The 15761-nt window shown below is 46.3% G+C and overlaps 5 protein-coding genes across 5 annotated transcripts; 2 read left to right on the top strand and 3 right to left on the bottom strand.

Moving 5' to 3' along the window:
• Nucleotides 1-1617: 1617 nt before the first annotated feature.
• PGRI_008950 (uncharacterized protein) lies at nucleotides 1618-2626 on the bottom strand (the record flags this gene model as incomplete). The annotated part of the gene is made up of 2 exons (XM_040788608.1): nucleotides 1618-2431; nucleotides 2484-2626. 2 exons carry the CDS (start codon nucleotides 2624-2626, stop codon nucleotides 1618-1620), a joined length of 957 nt encoding a protein of 318 aa, XP_040652380.1.
• A 2816-nt stretch (nucleotides 2627-5442) lies between these two features.
• PGRI_008960 (AN1-type zinc finger protein) lies at nucleotides 5443-6405 on the top strand (the record flags this gene model as incomplete). The annotated part of the gene is made up of 1 exon (XM_040788609.1): nucleotides 5443-6405. The coding sequence occupies one exon, from the start codon at nucleotides 5443-5445 to the stop codon at nucleotides 6403-6405; it is 963 nt and encodes a 320-aa protein (XP_040652381.1).
• Nucleotides 6406-6702: 297 nt separating this feature from the next.
• Nucleotides 6703-7713, bottom strand: PGRI_008970 (thymidylate synthase; the record flags this gene model as incomplete). The annotated part of the gene is made up of 1 exon (XM_040788610.1): nucleotides 6703-7713. One exon carries the CDS (start codon nucleotides 7711-7713, stop codon nucleotides 6703-6705), a length of 1011 nt encoding a protein of 336 aa, XP_040652382.1.
• Nucleotides 7714-8175: 462 nt separating this feature from the next.
• Nucleotides 8176-9789, bottom strand: PGRI_008980 (tRNA-ribosyltransferase family protein; the record flags this gene model as incomplete). Its single annotated transcript, XM_040788611.1, has 8 exons — nucleotides 8176-8368; nucleotides 8419-8606; nucleotides 8657-8734; nucleotides 8785-8842; nucleotides 8894-9214; nucleotides 9276-9359; nucleotides 9422-9672; nucleotides 9748-9789. The coding sequence occupies 8 exons, from the start codon at nucleotides 9787-9789 to the stop codon at nucleotides 8176-8178; spliced, it is 1215 nt and encodes a 404-aa protein (XP_040652383.1).
• An 814-nt stretch (nucleotides 9790-10603) lies between these two features.
• PGRI_008990 (uncharacterized protein) lies at nucleotides 10604-12446 on the top strand (the record flags this gene model as incomplete). The annotated part of the gene is made up of 8 exons (XM_040788612.1): nucleotides 10604-10645; nucleotides 10725-10857; nucleotides 10908-10983; nucleotides 11034-11115; nucleotides 11183-11689; nucleotides 11748-11917; nucleotides 11977-12061; nucleotides 12120-12446. The coding sequence occupies 8 exons, from the start codon at nucleotides 10604-10606 to the stop codon at nucleotides 12444-12446; spliced, it is 1422 nt and encodes a 473-aa protein (XP_040652384.1).
• Between the last annotated feature and the right edge of the window lie 3315 nt (nucleotides 12447-15761).

Here is a 15761-nt window from a genome sequence, read left to right on the forward strand (position 1 = left end):
ATAACCCGCGATGCCCCTACGCACATCCAGTCATTCTTCCGAATAACCAGGAGCGACCAAATTGGACACAGGGGAAGCAAATGTGCTTTCGAGCATGCTACATTGCCCCAAAAGCCAGCCCGGGAGAAAATTTATTTTCATCCGGTATAGATAGACATATCGGAGTGCCATAGTCTCATCGCTCTGTGGCTATGTGGCTACTTCTGAAACATGACGAGCCTTCAACTGATAAAGACTCATTTCTCCGACTCAAATAAGCCATCGCTGAATGTAGATGTGGAGATACGTTCTAGCCTATATTAAACCAGCCGTCTTTCTACATCGGTGTAGATAATCTGCCCACCACATAGATTCATAGTAGGTTGACCTTTGCCACCACAAAGCAGAGTATAATATACGAAAACATACTAATGGCTTTGGGGTAGTTAACGGTCATATAGTGACTTTCCAGTTTGTTACACAACACGAGGTCTGCTGTTTTGCAATAATATCTCACTGGGTTCTGCGTGCAACCCGGTGATGTGTGCAGTGAAAAAGCTCTCCAAAACATAACATATCCATTTTAGGGACCTCGTATCTGCTATAGATCGCCCGAGGTTTGATTGACATTCCTGTCAATAGATGTCCCCTGGCTCCACCATTTCTATATACTAGGTTTAGCTATAACCTCCTCTGACGAACTATTGGAGGCCCTGCATATGTAGTTGGCCAGTATCTTGGTCCCCACTTTTGGATCATTACAAGCCCTAGAAACTGATCTTAGTTCTACTTTCTAGTACAACTGTGTTGAGAGATAGGCCGGGCGGTTTGCTCTCAAGCATATATAGTCTCTGCAACTCTAGATGGTATCTTTCCTCTCAAAAAACCTACATAGTTTTCTCTTAGACTTGTCCACGGTAGATCTTCATGTTGAGGATCAGCAAATATCCCCCACTATACCTCAATTGGCAGCGAACTGTTGGATCGCTTTCAGGTTCGGCACCATCGCATTCTGCAAGAATTGTTACCGGTACCAACTGAATTATACGGCTACAAGACGGGGGAGGACAAGAGTTCTTGTTTCCTTGATCAGGCAACAAGTGATTCATGGTTGTTATCTAACTTTCATGTAATGAGCTCAAGAAACTGGATTTATGCATTTGCTCAAGTGTCTTTCTATTTTACCTCAAATGTTATGCACAGGGACCTCGGTTTAGATAGAATATCTGTTCTCCCAACCTGATTTTCAAGCTATTTTCAAAACACACCATTTTAGATCAGTCAAATCAGCGGTATACTCTCAACCGGCATCGGCACCGCCATCGGACTCCAAAAGCGGTAATATCTCTACAAATTACGCAGTCGGACATGAACAACCCCCATTGCCAAATTTCAAGCGAGAAAACCCCGAACGAAAAAAAAAAAAAAAAACGTAATCAAAAGATCCAAAATTCACGTTTGTGTCCTCTGCCGATCCCGAATTGAACCGCCTAGAACCGGCCCGGTGATATCGGGAGTGGGGGAGACCGATAGGGTATAAGGCACACACAAGAACATTTCAAAGTAAATAAGAAAAAGAAAGGGTATATTTGTCTATGTCTGTATCTGTATATTTATATTTATAATTCAAGGGAAACCTCAAGATCCCTTCCGTCGATCATCAAGTTGATCATGCAAGTAAAGCCGGCCCTCTGTATTGACGAACCCGCCAATTCCGAAAGCGGGGATAATCCGGCACATGCGTAGCAGTGACGCGCTAATCCAGTCGCGACTGACACGGTTGATCCGGTCTTTAGTCGGCATCACCTGTGGCCGGTTGTATAAATCTAGGCCGAGCAGGTGAATTGGAGTGCTGATGAGTTGGATGGAGGCCGGGATAGCGAGCTGCGCGATCAAGATCTTGAGGTATTCTTGCGAGGCCACGGAGTCTGGGATCGATGTTGAGACCATGGCGGGAAGGCTGAAGGAGCCAAAGATTGTGAGGGCATCCCGGACAAGGAAGGCTGAGTATGTTGCTACTGGAATGCGGGTACGGCCAATCGAGCGAGCCGTTTTAGAAGTTGAGGTTGTGTTGGAGGTGGAGGTGGATGTCGGGGTTGGAGTTGGAGTTGGGCTTGGTGTAGTTGTATTGTTGGTGGCTGCCACGGAAGTGTTACCATGGCCAAATAATTGGGCGAATTTCACGTCCTTCCAGATGCCCACGGAGGAGTTTACTATAAATGTTGAAGCGAATGTGGTCATGCCTGCAATAGCATGGTCGATCTTCGGGTACCACTTGCTCAGGATGGTCTCTGAAGCATTGGCTGTGGCGAAGGTTGCAGTGTAAAGGGACCAGACGAGGAGACTTGGTCGTGATGTTAAGAAAGTTGCAGGTTGTGTGATAGAGAACCAGAGGTGTCTGCGGAATGCTGGGAAGAGAGGTTGGTTGTAGAACGACTTTTCAACGACGAGTCTGAGTGATATTGGTCAGTACTGTTGATAAGACGGAGTCTGCCTTGACCTACCTGTCAAAGATCATCACCGCTGGCGTTATCAAGGTTGCTGAACCCGCAGCAATGAGTACATCGGCCGCCAATAGTTCCGCCATCCGGCTTTTGGTGTGCTGGATACCAAATGGCATAGCCTGCTCTTGGACTTTCTGTGTCATGGTTTATCGTGTTCTCGGTATGGTTCAAGCAGACAAAGCTATCATAATCTGTTCGTGACCGTCTGACAGTCTGCTGCGTTTATGATGCAGAGACAGGACCGGACAAGATTCGGTAAAGCTGTAATCTAATCGGAGTACCACTGTTAGATGAAACAAATTCACCGCGGGGCATTCCATTGGATTAGACAACTTACTGTGGATCGCTGATCAATGGAACAAGTTAGGGTTGAGTTAGGGTGCACTGGGGATGAAAGGAGCGGAAGAGAAGAAGAAACCCCTCTATAGATATATCCCCAGTATTCTATAATGTAATGCCAACATCTTATCAAGAAATCAAGCAACATCGACATTTATAGATCGCTGGCCCAAAAAGTCAAGATGTCGGCCAAGCGAACCAATCACAGCCCCAACCGGGCCGGCGGCCGGTGCTAGATACGGGCCGGTGATTGGTGCGGTCGCCGTGCCGTGACTTTAACTCAATGAGTTTCTAGAAGTTTTTGTACTTCGTCTGTATATAGGGACGCATAGGATTACCCGAAAGGGATTGATGGCTTATCCCCGCATTTCCCCGATCTCAACATTTGTTCCTTGTACAAATATTCGCTGAGTTTTTCTCTCCTTTTCACCGACTTCTGCAAAGGTGGGGTTACTATTTGCCTTCAAAAATCAAGCAGTTTATGATCTGCATCCCGATAGTACTGTTTCACTACGAGTATTATATGACTACAGAAAGGGGTAGAATATGAAAACAAAACGGGAATGACTCAAGTTTTATGTACTCTACTGAGACCACTTCTGATTGCAAAGCAAAGATTTAGACAAATCAGGAGACACTGACTGCATGAAGGCTTAACAATACCCGACAAAAGCTTCGACCATGTTTCTCCAATAGGTGGACATGATAGGCACAGATAAGAATTCAGGGTATCAAGCACAACCATACATTTCCACTTATGTGTAGGCCTTTTTCGCTCTATAATATTGTAATTGACTATAAACATCACATTCCATATTGCCCAGAGCATGCCCACAGATACTATGATACTATGATACACTGAATATTATTGTTAGTATCAAAGTCGAGATTCTGGTGTTAAATATCGATTTCGAGTGTCATTTCTATGTGGTCATCACTGGGCATCAATACACTAGTGGATCCAATAAGGATTCCTCAACAGGTCCACTTTCAGAATACCGACATCGCGGGGTCTGTAGTGATGTGTCAATGCAGGTGGGTTTCTGACTCATAGGAAGCTCATCTAACACGTGAGTTGGGAAACAGATCATTGTTGGACTTTTGGTTCTGGCATCGTTCATATTCCCGTGAAGATGTTTAACCTATACACCGGCCTATACACCGGCAATATCCAATGTATCGTACAACGTGTCTTGGCGAACCTATAGGGCCAGCCTGTTGAGCATTCTGGGCTGGTATCAAAATTGACGGTATTAAGATCAACACAGCCCTAGGTTAGATTCTATTGTTATCAAATCAATAATTTTTCAGATGAGCCTTCGGGTACATCGTCCTTTGGATCTGCCGGATATGAGATCGAAATGAAGTCCTTCATTAAACCAAGTGATAGCCCGTGGACAAAGCCACCAAGATCATCTCTGCTACACATAGATTTCTTGACTTTGGCCTGAAGCACTCCCAAAATTGCCGTCCTCATGCAAACAGGTAGAATTTAGTTTGAGAATAGTAGCTGGATTGAAAAACAAATCGACTTCCACAAACCTCAACTGAAATGGAAGATCATTAGCAAGGTTCTGGAAAAAAGGTTTGGACCGACGATGAGAGTCGGCGGCCGGAAAGTACTCAATCAAGCACATGCGGTATTTGTGTGCTCGAACATAGATGATCCAGCCAAGGAAGCAGTGCTGAAGTGTTGATTACAGTATGTTTACAACCCTGTAACTATCACCGACTCATGCTGTCAGCATCCCCTAGGTATGGTTGATATGTACTGAGCATGGTTAGGATTTCAAAATGGGAAACATGGTCAAAATTCGCAGAGATCAGAGCTCAACAGGCCGCCCCGATTTGCACTCAAGAAACGCGCAATGAGATCGAAGGCCTCCAGTTGCCAGCCAAAGCAAACTGCTCATCTGCATCAAGGTTTATTGCCTTTCAATCTGAGAAACAGGTCGAGACAGACTGGGTCCCCGGGGGATACATGGATCTAATCTTAATGGAGCGGGTACCGGCTTCCCATCCAGGTAACCGAAGGGTTGGTCTCTATTCAGTTGTACCGAGGACTAATGAGATGAGACTCGGGCAGCATTCAAAAATGCTTTGGCTGTCGGAAATTCCCTGATCAACCATAGAAAGGTGAAATGTGATTGCTCATTTGAAATCCTCTCTTAGGGAATGCATTTTTTTTGTGAACTATACCACATTAAATGGCAGTGCGTTACTTACTCACTGAATTTCTAGGATTCTACTAACTGGTAAATCTTTGATAGCTATATTGTTGACTGGGAAAAGTGGTGCCTAGCTGAGAAGGTCCCGCAAAAAAATCGGATTTGGGAAGACTGGGTGTATCCCTTTTGGAATTTGACATTTGTCAACGGCAAAGATTTGAATGATAAGTCCACATGGGAACTCTTATATACACAAGTTGCAAGTGAATAGAAGTTGATATTTCATGTTGTATTCCATAGACTAAGTCCGAACGTTAACTCCGCATTTCCAAAGATAAGCCCAGAACCTTCTCCACATTAGTCACATGGCGATTGTGCCAGTTCTCTATCAGTATATTCGAATCTCTCGCATTTGTCTCTTTTCCTTACCTCCCCAAAGACCAAGCACAATCATGTCTCCTATAACCGTATCCAAAGGGCGCAGCCCCTCCAGCGGCCCAAACGAAACCTTCACGCAAATGGCCGACACAGACTTGGAATCCCTAGGCCGACATTGCCAATACGAATACTGTGGCCAACTAGACTTCCTCCCGTTCCGCTGCGAATCCTGCCGTGGCACATACTGTCTAGACCACCGGACCGAAACCGCCCATCAATGTCCCCGTGAAGGCGAATGGGCCCGTCGCCGCAACGGAACAAACACAAGCCATGAAAACCGCACCGCACCCGAAAAACCATCTATCTACAACACCGACCAATGCGCCCATACTCAGTGCAAAACCCTCATAAACACCCTCAAGGATCCCGCCGTGCGCTGCCCCCAGTGCAACCACCAGTATTGTCTGAAACACCGTCTCCGCGAAGAACATGATTGCGCCAAGATTACCCCGCTGGGCGCGCGCCAGCACAATGCCGCTTCGCCAAACGATACAATCAAGTCTATGTTTGCACGTGTGCGCACCTGGGGCCGCGATAAGCAGCAAGCCGCTGCCAAGGGGACCTTGCTGCCGACTCTGCCAAAGATGAAGCCTAAGCCAAATAGTCCGGCTGCGCGTGCGGTTGCTGTTAATGGCCTCAAGCGATCGGCTAAGGGGGATGCTTCGGTTCCTATGGATAAGAGGCTGTATTTGCATACTGTTGGTACGGCGGAGACGCAAGCTGCGGAGCCGCCGGCTGGGGATTTCTTTTTCGATTCGAGGTGGAAAGTTGGCCGTGTCCTTGATGATGCAGCAAAGAAGCTGCGGGTTCAAAATTTGAATAATCGGGTTGATGGGGAGGATTCAAGGTTACGGATCTTCCATGTTGAATCTGGGGAATTCCTTGAGTTCTCGGAGGCTATTGGTGCTGGGAAGGTAAAGCAAGGCGACACGATTGTGCTGCTACGCGGCGCTGGAGCTGTCCTTGGGAGCGCCTGATGCATTTATTTGCCAGTTATTATGCATTTATCTGGCATTTGTTCTCTTTATTTCCTATTTTTTGTTGCATTTTGCTTTTCGAAGCATATACCATATACCAGTTCGATACACCTGAGCATGTTTTGCCTCAACAGTGCAGTTGTTTTCCTATGCATGTAGACTCGGAGGTGAATGCGGTGCTCTTGTTTATTTCAACATATGTATAGGCCTGTGGCAGACATCACAGAATAATTGGTATCATACAAAGATCGTAACTCGGACTGTGCCCGCAAACCGGAAACCAGGAATCTATATAAATCAAACGCTCATCTTCATTTTGATGATCTTGTGAGGCTTGTATCCAATTACCTCAAACTCATCCTCCCTCCAGCCATCAACAACCGCGCTGCCCCGGTCATCGCGCTTAATGCGCAGCTCAGGGAACTCCGTGGGTTCCCGAAGAAGCTGCTCATTAAGAGCATCGATGTGGTCAAGATAGACATGGGCATCGCCCATAGTGTGAATGAGAGTTCCGGGATGAAGATCCGCAGCATGTGCAAGGATATGAGTGAGCAGAGCATAAGATGCAATATTGAAGGGCACGCCAAGACCCATATCACAAGACCGCTGGTAGAGCACGCAAGACAGGGTACCCTTCTCCGACGGACGCCCTGTCTTTTCGTCAAGCTTCATTCCAGGTGGGAACGAGACGTAAAACTGGGCGAACATATGGCACGGCGGTAGAGCCATCTTTTTCAGATCAGCGGGGTTCCACGCGCTCATGATGATGCGGCGATCGAAGGGGTTATGAATGAGCTTATGCACAACATCTTTGAGCTGGTCGACACCCTGACCGGTGTAGTCCGCCTTGGCGTCGATGTACTCGGCGCCAAAATGCCGCCACTGGAATCCATACACGGGGCCTAGGTCGCCTTCTTCACGGTGGCCGAGACCGGATTTGTCTAGGAACTCGCGGCTTCCATTTCCGTCCCAAATCTTAATACCAGCCTCGGAGAGTGGGAGTGAGGAGGTGCAGCCAGAGATGAACCAGAGTAGTTCAGCGAGCACGGCGCGCAGGAAGACTCGTTTCGTGGTGAGGAGAGGCAAGACGGGGATTGGCTCGCCGCCTTCTGGGCTCGGCTTCGAGAGAGAGAAGCGCAACTGGGGTGGTGCAAAAATTGATTGTGTACCAGTACCAGTGCGGTCAGGCCTGTGCTCGCCCTCAGAAAGGATTGTTCGTATCAAGTTGAGGTATTGGTGCTCTTCGTGCGAAGGGTCGTGTGGCGGCGAGGGTGCCGCGGGGGCTGCGGCGACTTGATCTTGGGTCATGGTGCAGCTTCAATTAGTGGCAGAATGTTAGGTTTCCTGCTGGGATTTGACGGCAGAGGGGCACTCAAAGTTCCAAGTGGACGATAGAGAGGATCTTGGGGATCAGTGGATCGCGTCGACCACGCGACACGTAGTCACGTGCTCTCGTATTTTATGTGCTCTAATCGACTTATTAATTATCCAAACAACTTTTAGTTCGTTATAGGTTATGCACGATATTTACACGGATATTCCTCCATAAGTATTAACATTGATACACATATAGGACCCATTTGAAGCCCATATAATTCAACAACAGTAGCTGTTTCAGACTTACATGTTGCAATGATAGTAGTTCGGGAATAGGGAACTTTTATCTTATTTTCAACGAATAACCGATGGTATGCACATGCTTTTCTATAGCTTTAGCTGAATTTAATGTTATTTCTTGCTTCCAGGCAATCAAAATCAGTGGCCACTCCGTCATGAATCTGCTAATAAGTCCACTCCAACTCCGCGCAGGGCACCTACCGCCCACTCGGGGTACTTCGATTTATCACCTCCATAGATGTCGGAGAAGAACTTGCGAAGGAAAGCCGGGTATTGGTCATCCAAAATGGCCTGTCGGATTTTGCCCATCATGGTCAACATGTAATGAACATTATGGATGGTCAAACTGTAGAAGTATTAGAACCGAAACAAGATATTGCGATCAGCACAACTTACAGATGAGCGCCGACAGTCTCTTTGGCTGTGATGTGGTACATGTATGCTCGCGTGAGCCCGAGACCACCTTGGTCAGTGGGACGGCAGCAAATGCAGGTACAGCCCTCCTCAACTGGACCGAAGTCATTCGCGAACGATTTATGGCTTAATTTCAGGGTCCCGGACGAGACGATGGCATCACCGAAACGCTAGTTGACGTTAGTGCAAGAAGTAAACCGGAGGGCTTGTTGGGTCTTACCGCTGTCCGTGTCGGCCAAACACAGTCAAACATATCTGCACCGAGAGCCACAGCTACAACAATATCCTCGGGGTATCCCTTTTCTTCGTGATTAGTAAAGGCAGAAGAAACAAGTCAGTAAGACATACCACGCCCATAACATATCTGGGTTTATGTTCCGGGAGAATATCAGTGCATGTATCGACTCTTTGGGTTGTCAGTTCATCCGGTCTTTTTGGTGGGAATAGAGACACATACACTTTGCAGAACTCTTCCTTTGCCTCTCCGCCAGATAGACCTCCAATGGCGATTCCTGGAGTATCTCGTGCTACCATCTCTTCACAGCATTGTTTTCGCAATTCGAGATCCAGACCACCCTGGATGATACAGAAGAGGTTCTGTCGCTCGGGATATTTATGCTCCTCAATGCAACGATCTAGCCATCGCACAGAACGGTCCATAGCCTCCTTAATGCGAGCATGGTCTGGCGAAGTGGTTGCAATCACATCGTCTAATTGCATGATAATATCAGATCCGATAGAATTTTGGAGAGAAATGGAGTGTTCGGGAGTCAGTAACCTGGTAGAATAAATTAGCATTTCAGCTGTTCAGCTACACAGTTTACAGCGAAGCCACTTACATTGGCGAGCCATCGTGTGGGCTAAGGAATCGCACTCCTTCCTCTGTGACAGTCGCTAACTGAAGAAGCGACACCATCTGGAAACTTGGTAGCAACATATCCAGTTAGTAACATACTATCAATTCCTCAAAGGTAGTATTTCTCACCCCCCACTATCGGTCAAGAGATTCCGATCCCAGCCTTGCAACTTATGCGCTCCGCCCACTGCATCTAATACTGCCTGGCCGGGCTTTAGGCCTAAATGATATGTATTATTCAAGCACAGCATACATCCCGTTTCTCGCAGCTGGTCGTATGTCAGGCCCTTAAGAGATGCCTGTGTCGCGACAGGCATGAAGATCGGCAGAGGCACTGAGCCATGGGGTAGGTGGAGGGTGCTCGCGCGCGCCTTGGTTGTCTATTTATACCATAATACGCATCAGATATATGCTACATTAGGGTTTTGAGTGGCTATTATGCCACAATAACGTACCGAGCATTTGGCGTGGCGATCAAAGGTTAATGCGGAAGGCATAGATTTGCGGGTCGGAGCAGTGGTTGAAATTTTTGCGATTGGTATAAATACAGTCGAATAGAATGTTCTAGCAGGACGCCTGGCTAGCAGACGGTGGCATAGCATAGAGAGAGGGGTGATTTAAGTGTTTGCGATGCGATCAGGAACACTTTTATCTGATAAGCTGTTTGTCTGGTTTGCATCCTCTATTTTTCTTATACAACACGCGCTCTACGCAAAATATACATTTTAGACGTCTTTGAACTTATTTATGTATAGAAATTCCTTCAATGCTCTATTATTGCAACGTTGGAGATATTTTTGACTTGAGGCTCAACAATCCCACTAGTGAATGTTGTTCCCGGACAAAAACTACATGGCCCATAACCTACACACCACTCATAAACTACAATTTACCTGCAAAAAAATTATTCAATACTTGAGATGCTAATGATAGTCTTGTTTCTCGCTATCGATGCTTCTTGTGTTGGCTTCTTTCGAACTAGGCCCTAGCTATGACTACGATATGGAGACCCGGGGAAACCCCAATTCAGGTGAAATAAGATACGATAATCAAATACCACCTAAATATGAAGTATTGTTTTATACCAAAGATCCAACAGTGCAAACTCTTAAATCCCGGAAAAAGGAAATCCCCAATACTCCAATGCCGTCGGAAGAATGCCGAGTCGCCCTAGTGCGGGGGACAAAAGCCCGGGGAAGCTAAATCACACGGGGGGAAAAAACAAAGCGAAAAAAAAAAAAAACATTGCGGTCAATTCTATTTTCTCTCCCTAACACACCCTTCTGTGTGCTTGGGAAACATCTTGTCAATATGACTGAAAAATACATGCAAGAGGTTGAGATAGATTCAGAGGTATCTTTTTCTCTCTCCCCCTTGTTATAGAACTTACTGGTATTGTGGTGTGCGAGGTGAAGACTGACTTGTAGTGCAGCTTGCCAGCCCAGATGTTGTCGACGATGCTCTTAACGCACGTGAAAAGGCCTTAGTCTGGAAACAAGACCTACGCATTATTCCCTTGTGCGCTGCAATTTACCTACTTTGTTATCTCGATCGCTCTAATATCGGTATGTCTTCAGCCCCCAATGTCGGATAGACTTGAAGCTAACATAGCTAGGCAATGCCAAAATTTTGAATGCGGATACTCACAATGATCTTCTCTCTGAGACTAATATGACTTCATATCAATACACGTGAGTCGCAAATATTAATTAACCCCAAGAATTGTGCTGACATGCAAAAGGATTGCACTCATGGTATTCCTAATCGCATATGCACTGTTCGAAGTCCCATCAAACTATTTCCTGAAGAAGCTCCGCCCAAGTGTACGTCTAAACCTGTGTAAATACATCACACATTCCTAATTATTACAATTCCACTAACAAACACCAGCGCTGGATCGCCTTCCTCATGATCTCATGGGGCGCAACAACAATGGGTCTCGGTGGTGCACACAACTACGCCCAAGTCACAGGACTCCGATTCCTTCTCGGCGTAATGGAAGCTGGCCTCTTCCCTGGCTTTGTATACTACCTTACATTCTGGTACCGCAATTCAGAGCGATCGATCCGTGTAGCTCTGATTCTTGCCTCGGCAACACTCGCTGGAGCATTTGGTGGTGCTATTGCCTTTGCTGTAGGCCATATGAATGGCGCTCATGGTCTTTCTGCTTGGAGGTGGCTATTTATTATTGAGGGGGCCCCATCGTGCGCATCTGCTGTGTTAGTCTGGTTCTTGTTGCCTGATTACCCAGAAACTGCCAGTTGGCTTACTGCCGAGGAGAAGGAACTTGCTGCGCAGAGATTGAGTCTGGAAGGATCTAAGGGTTCTGACCATGCTATGTCTTGGGAGGATGCTAAGGCCACGCTAACGGATTGGAGATTGTATGCTCATTATGCGGTATGTTTTTTGTGCGTCTTTTTACCCTATCCATTTCTGAAAGCTCATTAGTCAAAAGGTATACTTCGGCATCTCAGTGCCATTCTCGAGTCTTTCTCTTTTCACACCTGCCATTACTGCGGGTTTGGGATACTCTGACCTCCGCGCTCAGCTGATGACCGTGCCTCCATACGCGGTTGCCTATGTCGTGACTATAACTGTGGCCTGGTCTGCGGACTACTTCAACAGGTAAATTGTTCTCTATTTCGAAATACCCTAAATCGCTAACCTGAAACCATTATTCTCAGCCGTGGTCTTCATTCGGCTATATTTTCTTTCGTTGGAGCAATTGGCTTTCTTGCCTCCGCAGTTCTACCCGCTAGTGCATATCTAGTAAGTCAGCCAATCATCCTAGTCGAGCCCTAATTCAATAAACTGACCTAAACGCCAGAGCCGCTACGGATGCCTTATTGTCGCAGCCAGCGGAGCTTTCGCCTGCATCCCACCTCTACTAGGATGGTTATCCTCCAACATCAACTCAACAGCCGGCGCAGGGCTCGCAATCGCACTTAACATCTCGTTTGGTGCCCCAGGCCAGATTGTTGGTGTTTGGATCTACAAAAGCAACGAAGCAAAGGCTGGCTATCCAACCGGTCATTGGACAAATGCAGCATTGCTTTTCTTTGTGGCAGCCGGCTGCATTCTATTGAGGCTCTACTACGGGTGGCGGAATCGCCGTGGAGATGGGGCAAGAGATGGAAAGAGTTTCGCATATTAGATTGGTAGGGCCGGGGATTGTGGAGAAAGTTGATAGGATTCGGTTTACGAGCTGCAGAGTATACATGTCATGTCGTATACGAAGTCGTGACTGCATGCAGCTGAGTCAATAAATAGACACCTGGAATAATTAATTATAATGGCAAATTATGAATTCTCAATATTTTTACGGAGTACGGATAGTAAAATTATAACCCAGCTCCGCTATATAATGTGCAGAGTAAAGTACAAGGTTTGGATTATATTTGTCCATGTCGACTGAGTCTCTAATATCCCCTTATTTGGATTTACAAATTCAAATTATGTTCCAGATCCGCATCAACCCTATATTAAATATATTCAGTCAATAATCATCACAGCCATTTAGTCAATGAAACAGAATCCATGACCTCCTCTCAACCCCGGATCTAACACCCGCCGCCACCACCTCCTCCTCCATCTCCACTCGCTCCTGCGGATATGATCGCTGGGGTAGCAGTGCTTTTGTGTGCGCGGCGCTTATTTTTCTTCTTATATGCTTCGTGGTCCTTGTCATATGTGTATTGGCTGTAGGCGTCATGGCCATAGTATACGCGTCGAGGGGGTGGAGAGTCATATGACTCTCTGCGCGATGAACCGAAACACATCGTGATATTTGGGTGGAAGCGATCTGTTTGGAGTGAGGCAGATAGCAATTTTATGATCTTTGGATCTTGGATATTTTAGAGGTAGAAGTGCTTGGTTTGAGGTAAGTGGTAGTTATATTGGCTATGGTTATGGAATAACTAATTACATATATATAGTATTCCGACATCAAACTTGGTTTCTGCCTGGTTTTGAAAAGATTTTGCATCTTAGGCAACTTGATTTTCCCTTGCTATCGAATAACGTCAACCGCCATAGCCACCGCCCGATCACCGCCCGAACAAGGCTGAGTATCACGATGGCCGCCTGTATTGTACAATATACTTTGTATGGCGGATCGACATTTTGCATCGGAAAAACACCATATCAAGCAGCGGTCTTGGCGATCACTGTTTAGGGCGAGGATTTGTATAATCTAATATGTACCTTTTTAGGTGGCTCTATATCAAGCATTAGTGTTAGCCCTAATTATTAGGAAGATCTATTTGACTTGTTTTATATAGTCAAGTCCACGGGTTTAACTTCAGATGGGTCAAAATAGACTAGAGTTTTTGTTGATTATTAGAGTTCAGCGTTCCATGGTTCAGTCCAAGGTAACCTTGGAACATTCAACGTCAAGAGTCTACGTACTTTTGTCGAAGGAATGCTTTTCTAAGCCATCCATATTAATAATCCTTTTTTAATTAAATACATATATGATTTATCCCACCCAGTAAACATCGGTCACTTGAAATGCTGCCCAACTCGGCCGCTATGCATCGGAAATTAATGTTTGGCTAGACACATGGCCAACGCTGTGCTACCCGCGGATGTGTAATTTCGGGCGGGGGGGCCAATGCGGCAAGAACCCGCGATGATCAACAGTACCTCAAACGAGAGTAAGCATGTACAACATACGACACCCTTCTGGAGAAAAGACTGAGTCTGTTCCAGCTGGTGGCCCTACTGGTCATTAGTAAAAATCAAGAGGAAGACACAATGCATAAAATCACTGTCGATAGATATTCCGTCATCGTATAATAAGAAACAAAAGAGAACAATCTGATAGAAACCAAACCCCGGCCATTACAGTCCCAAGCCTAGTACCATCCATATATGATACCAACGTAATAGATAACCCCGGTCCAGTTCCGGGTCCGAACTTCGAAAATCCAGTAGAGCCCAACAAAAGACAACAGACAGCAAAGAAACATCCTTTGTCAGGCGCATACACCCGGTCTGAACCAAGGAAAAATAAAACAAAGCAAAGCATATCGAATAAGCAGACAGAACATAAATCAAAATCAAAACCAAATTCTAGACAAGTAGGTGCCTGGAAAATGAAGAAGTATTTGTCCCATTTTAATCCTGTAACTCCACCTCGTAACCTTTTTGTCCCAAGTTGCTTCATCCCCAAATTTGCCATGTCGCAACGCGCTTGAATTTAGAACGAGTCGATTTGCATCCGCGGTGGCACAGACACGCACACATTCATACATAGCCCCAAGGGGTATCATCTGTTCGAAATGCCACCTTGGGCTTTCCGAAAATGCCACAAAGTAGAATTGCCATCCGAACTGTGCAGCAGGGAGTAGCGATTGAAGATTGTCCTGGGTACGACATCGAACCCGCTCGAACATGACAAGTCATATGTTCTCGAAGGGACAAGCAGCAGTCACTTGACACGATGCATGAGACCCGAGCCCCTCGCCTCTCGTTAAGTGGCAGTAAGCACCTGGCCCAATTCCAGGTTTTGTCTCAAGGCAGACAGCACAGCAAGAGGAGAGACAAATGAAAAGCCGAAGACGACCTGTATGAAGCCCAATCGGGAGGAAACCGAAACAATAATTGTTCGCAGAAAAACGTATGTGGGATGTTTCTCTAAAAGAATACATATATGCACTCCCAGAAGACACGTATGTGGAGACATCGAGAGCCAAAGAAAGTTTGATTCGCGGTGCATCACGCGAGGCCTGACGACATCCAGACACCGTATCATGTACTTGAGCCGTCGGGATCTGGGGTGTGGTGTGTCACGACTCGTACTAAGGTTTCACAAACGCGAAACAAGGTAGTGACCTGCATTTGGAAGTGGTCATCCGGGGCAGGGAGGTGAATGCATTTTTCTTTTCCAAAGATTATTTGTTCATCTTTCTGGTTCCAGAAACCACCCCACCAGAGCCCATGACATAGACTCTGCACTGTAACCAGCCATTGTGAGTGGGCCTTGCGGAAACTGGGAAGATATAGCGTCGATGGATAATGCATGCATCAGCGGGACTCGGGGGGAAAAATGGCGTCGAGACGAGAAAGAGAGAGGAGAGGAGTGCGGTGAAGGGGACATGTTTTTTTCCTGCAGCAAAGAACGCAAGTGAGAGAGCAAAGTGACAACAAAGGTATGCATCGGATAGGACTTGTGGATCCCCGAGGTTCCTTCACAGCAGGTGGAAAACAAACCAGAACACCCACGCAGACCAAGAATTGAAAAGCAACAGAGTTCAAGACCAATATAAGAATCAAGAACCAAGAAATTTGATAAAAACACAAGAAGTGAAGAGAATGCCACCCAAGACTAGGAAATATTGGAAATAAGGAATACGATCAGAAACCGCCAGCTCCGCGACCATAGCCGGAAGTTGCCTGCGGGAATAGCTGACCCTGATAGACCGTAGCAGCCCGAGGCTGCTGATTCAGGGTCTTGAGGGCAACCTCG

This window comes from Penicillium griseofulvum, assembly GCF_001561935.1.
Source record: "Penicillium griseofulvum strain PG3 chromosome Unknown contig_79, whole genome shotgun sequence".
NCBI lineage: Eukaryota > Fungi > Ascomycota > Eurotiomycetes > Eurotiales > Aspergillaceae > Penicillium > Penicillium griseofulvum.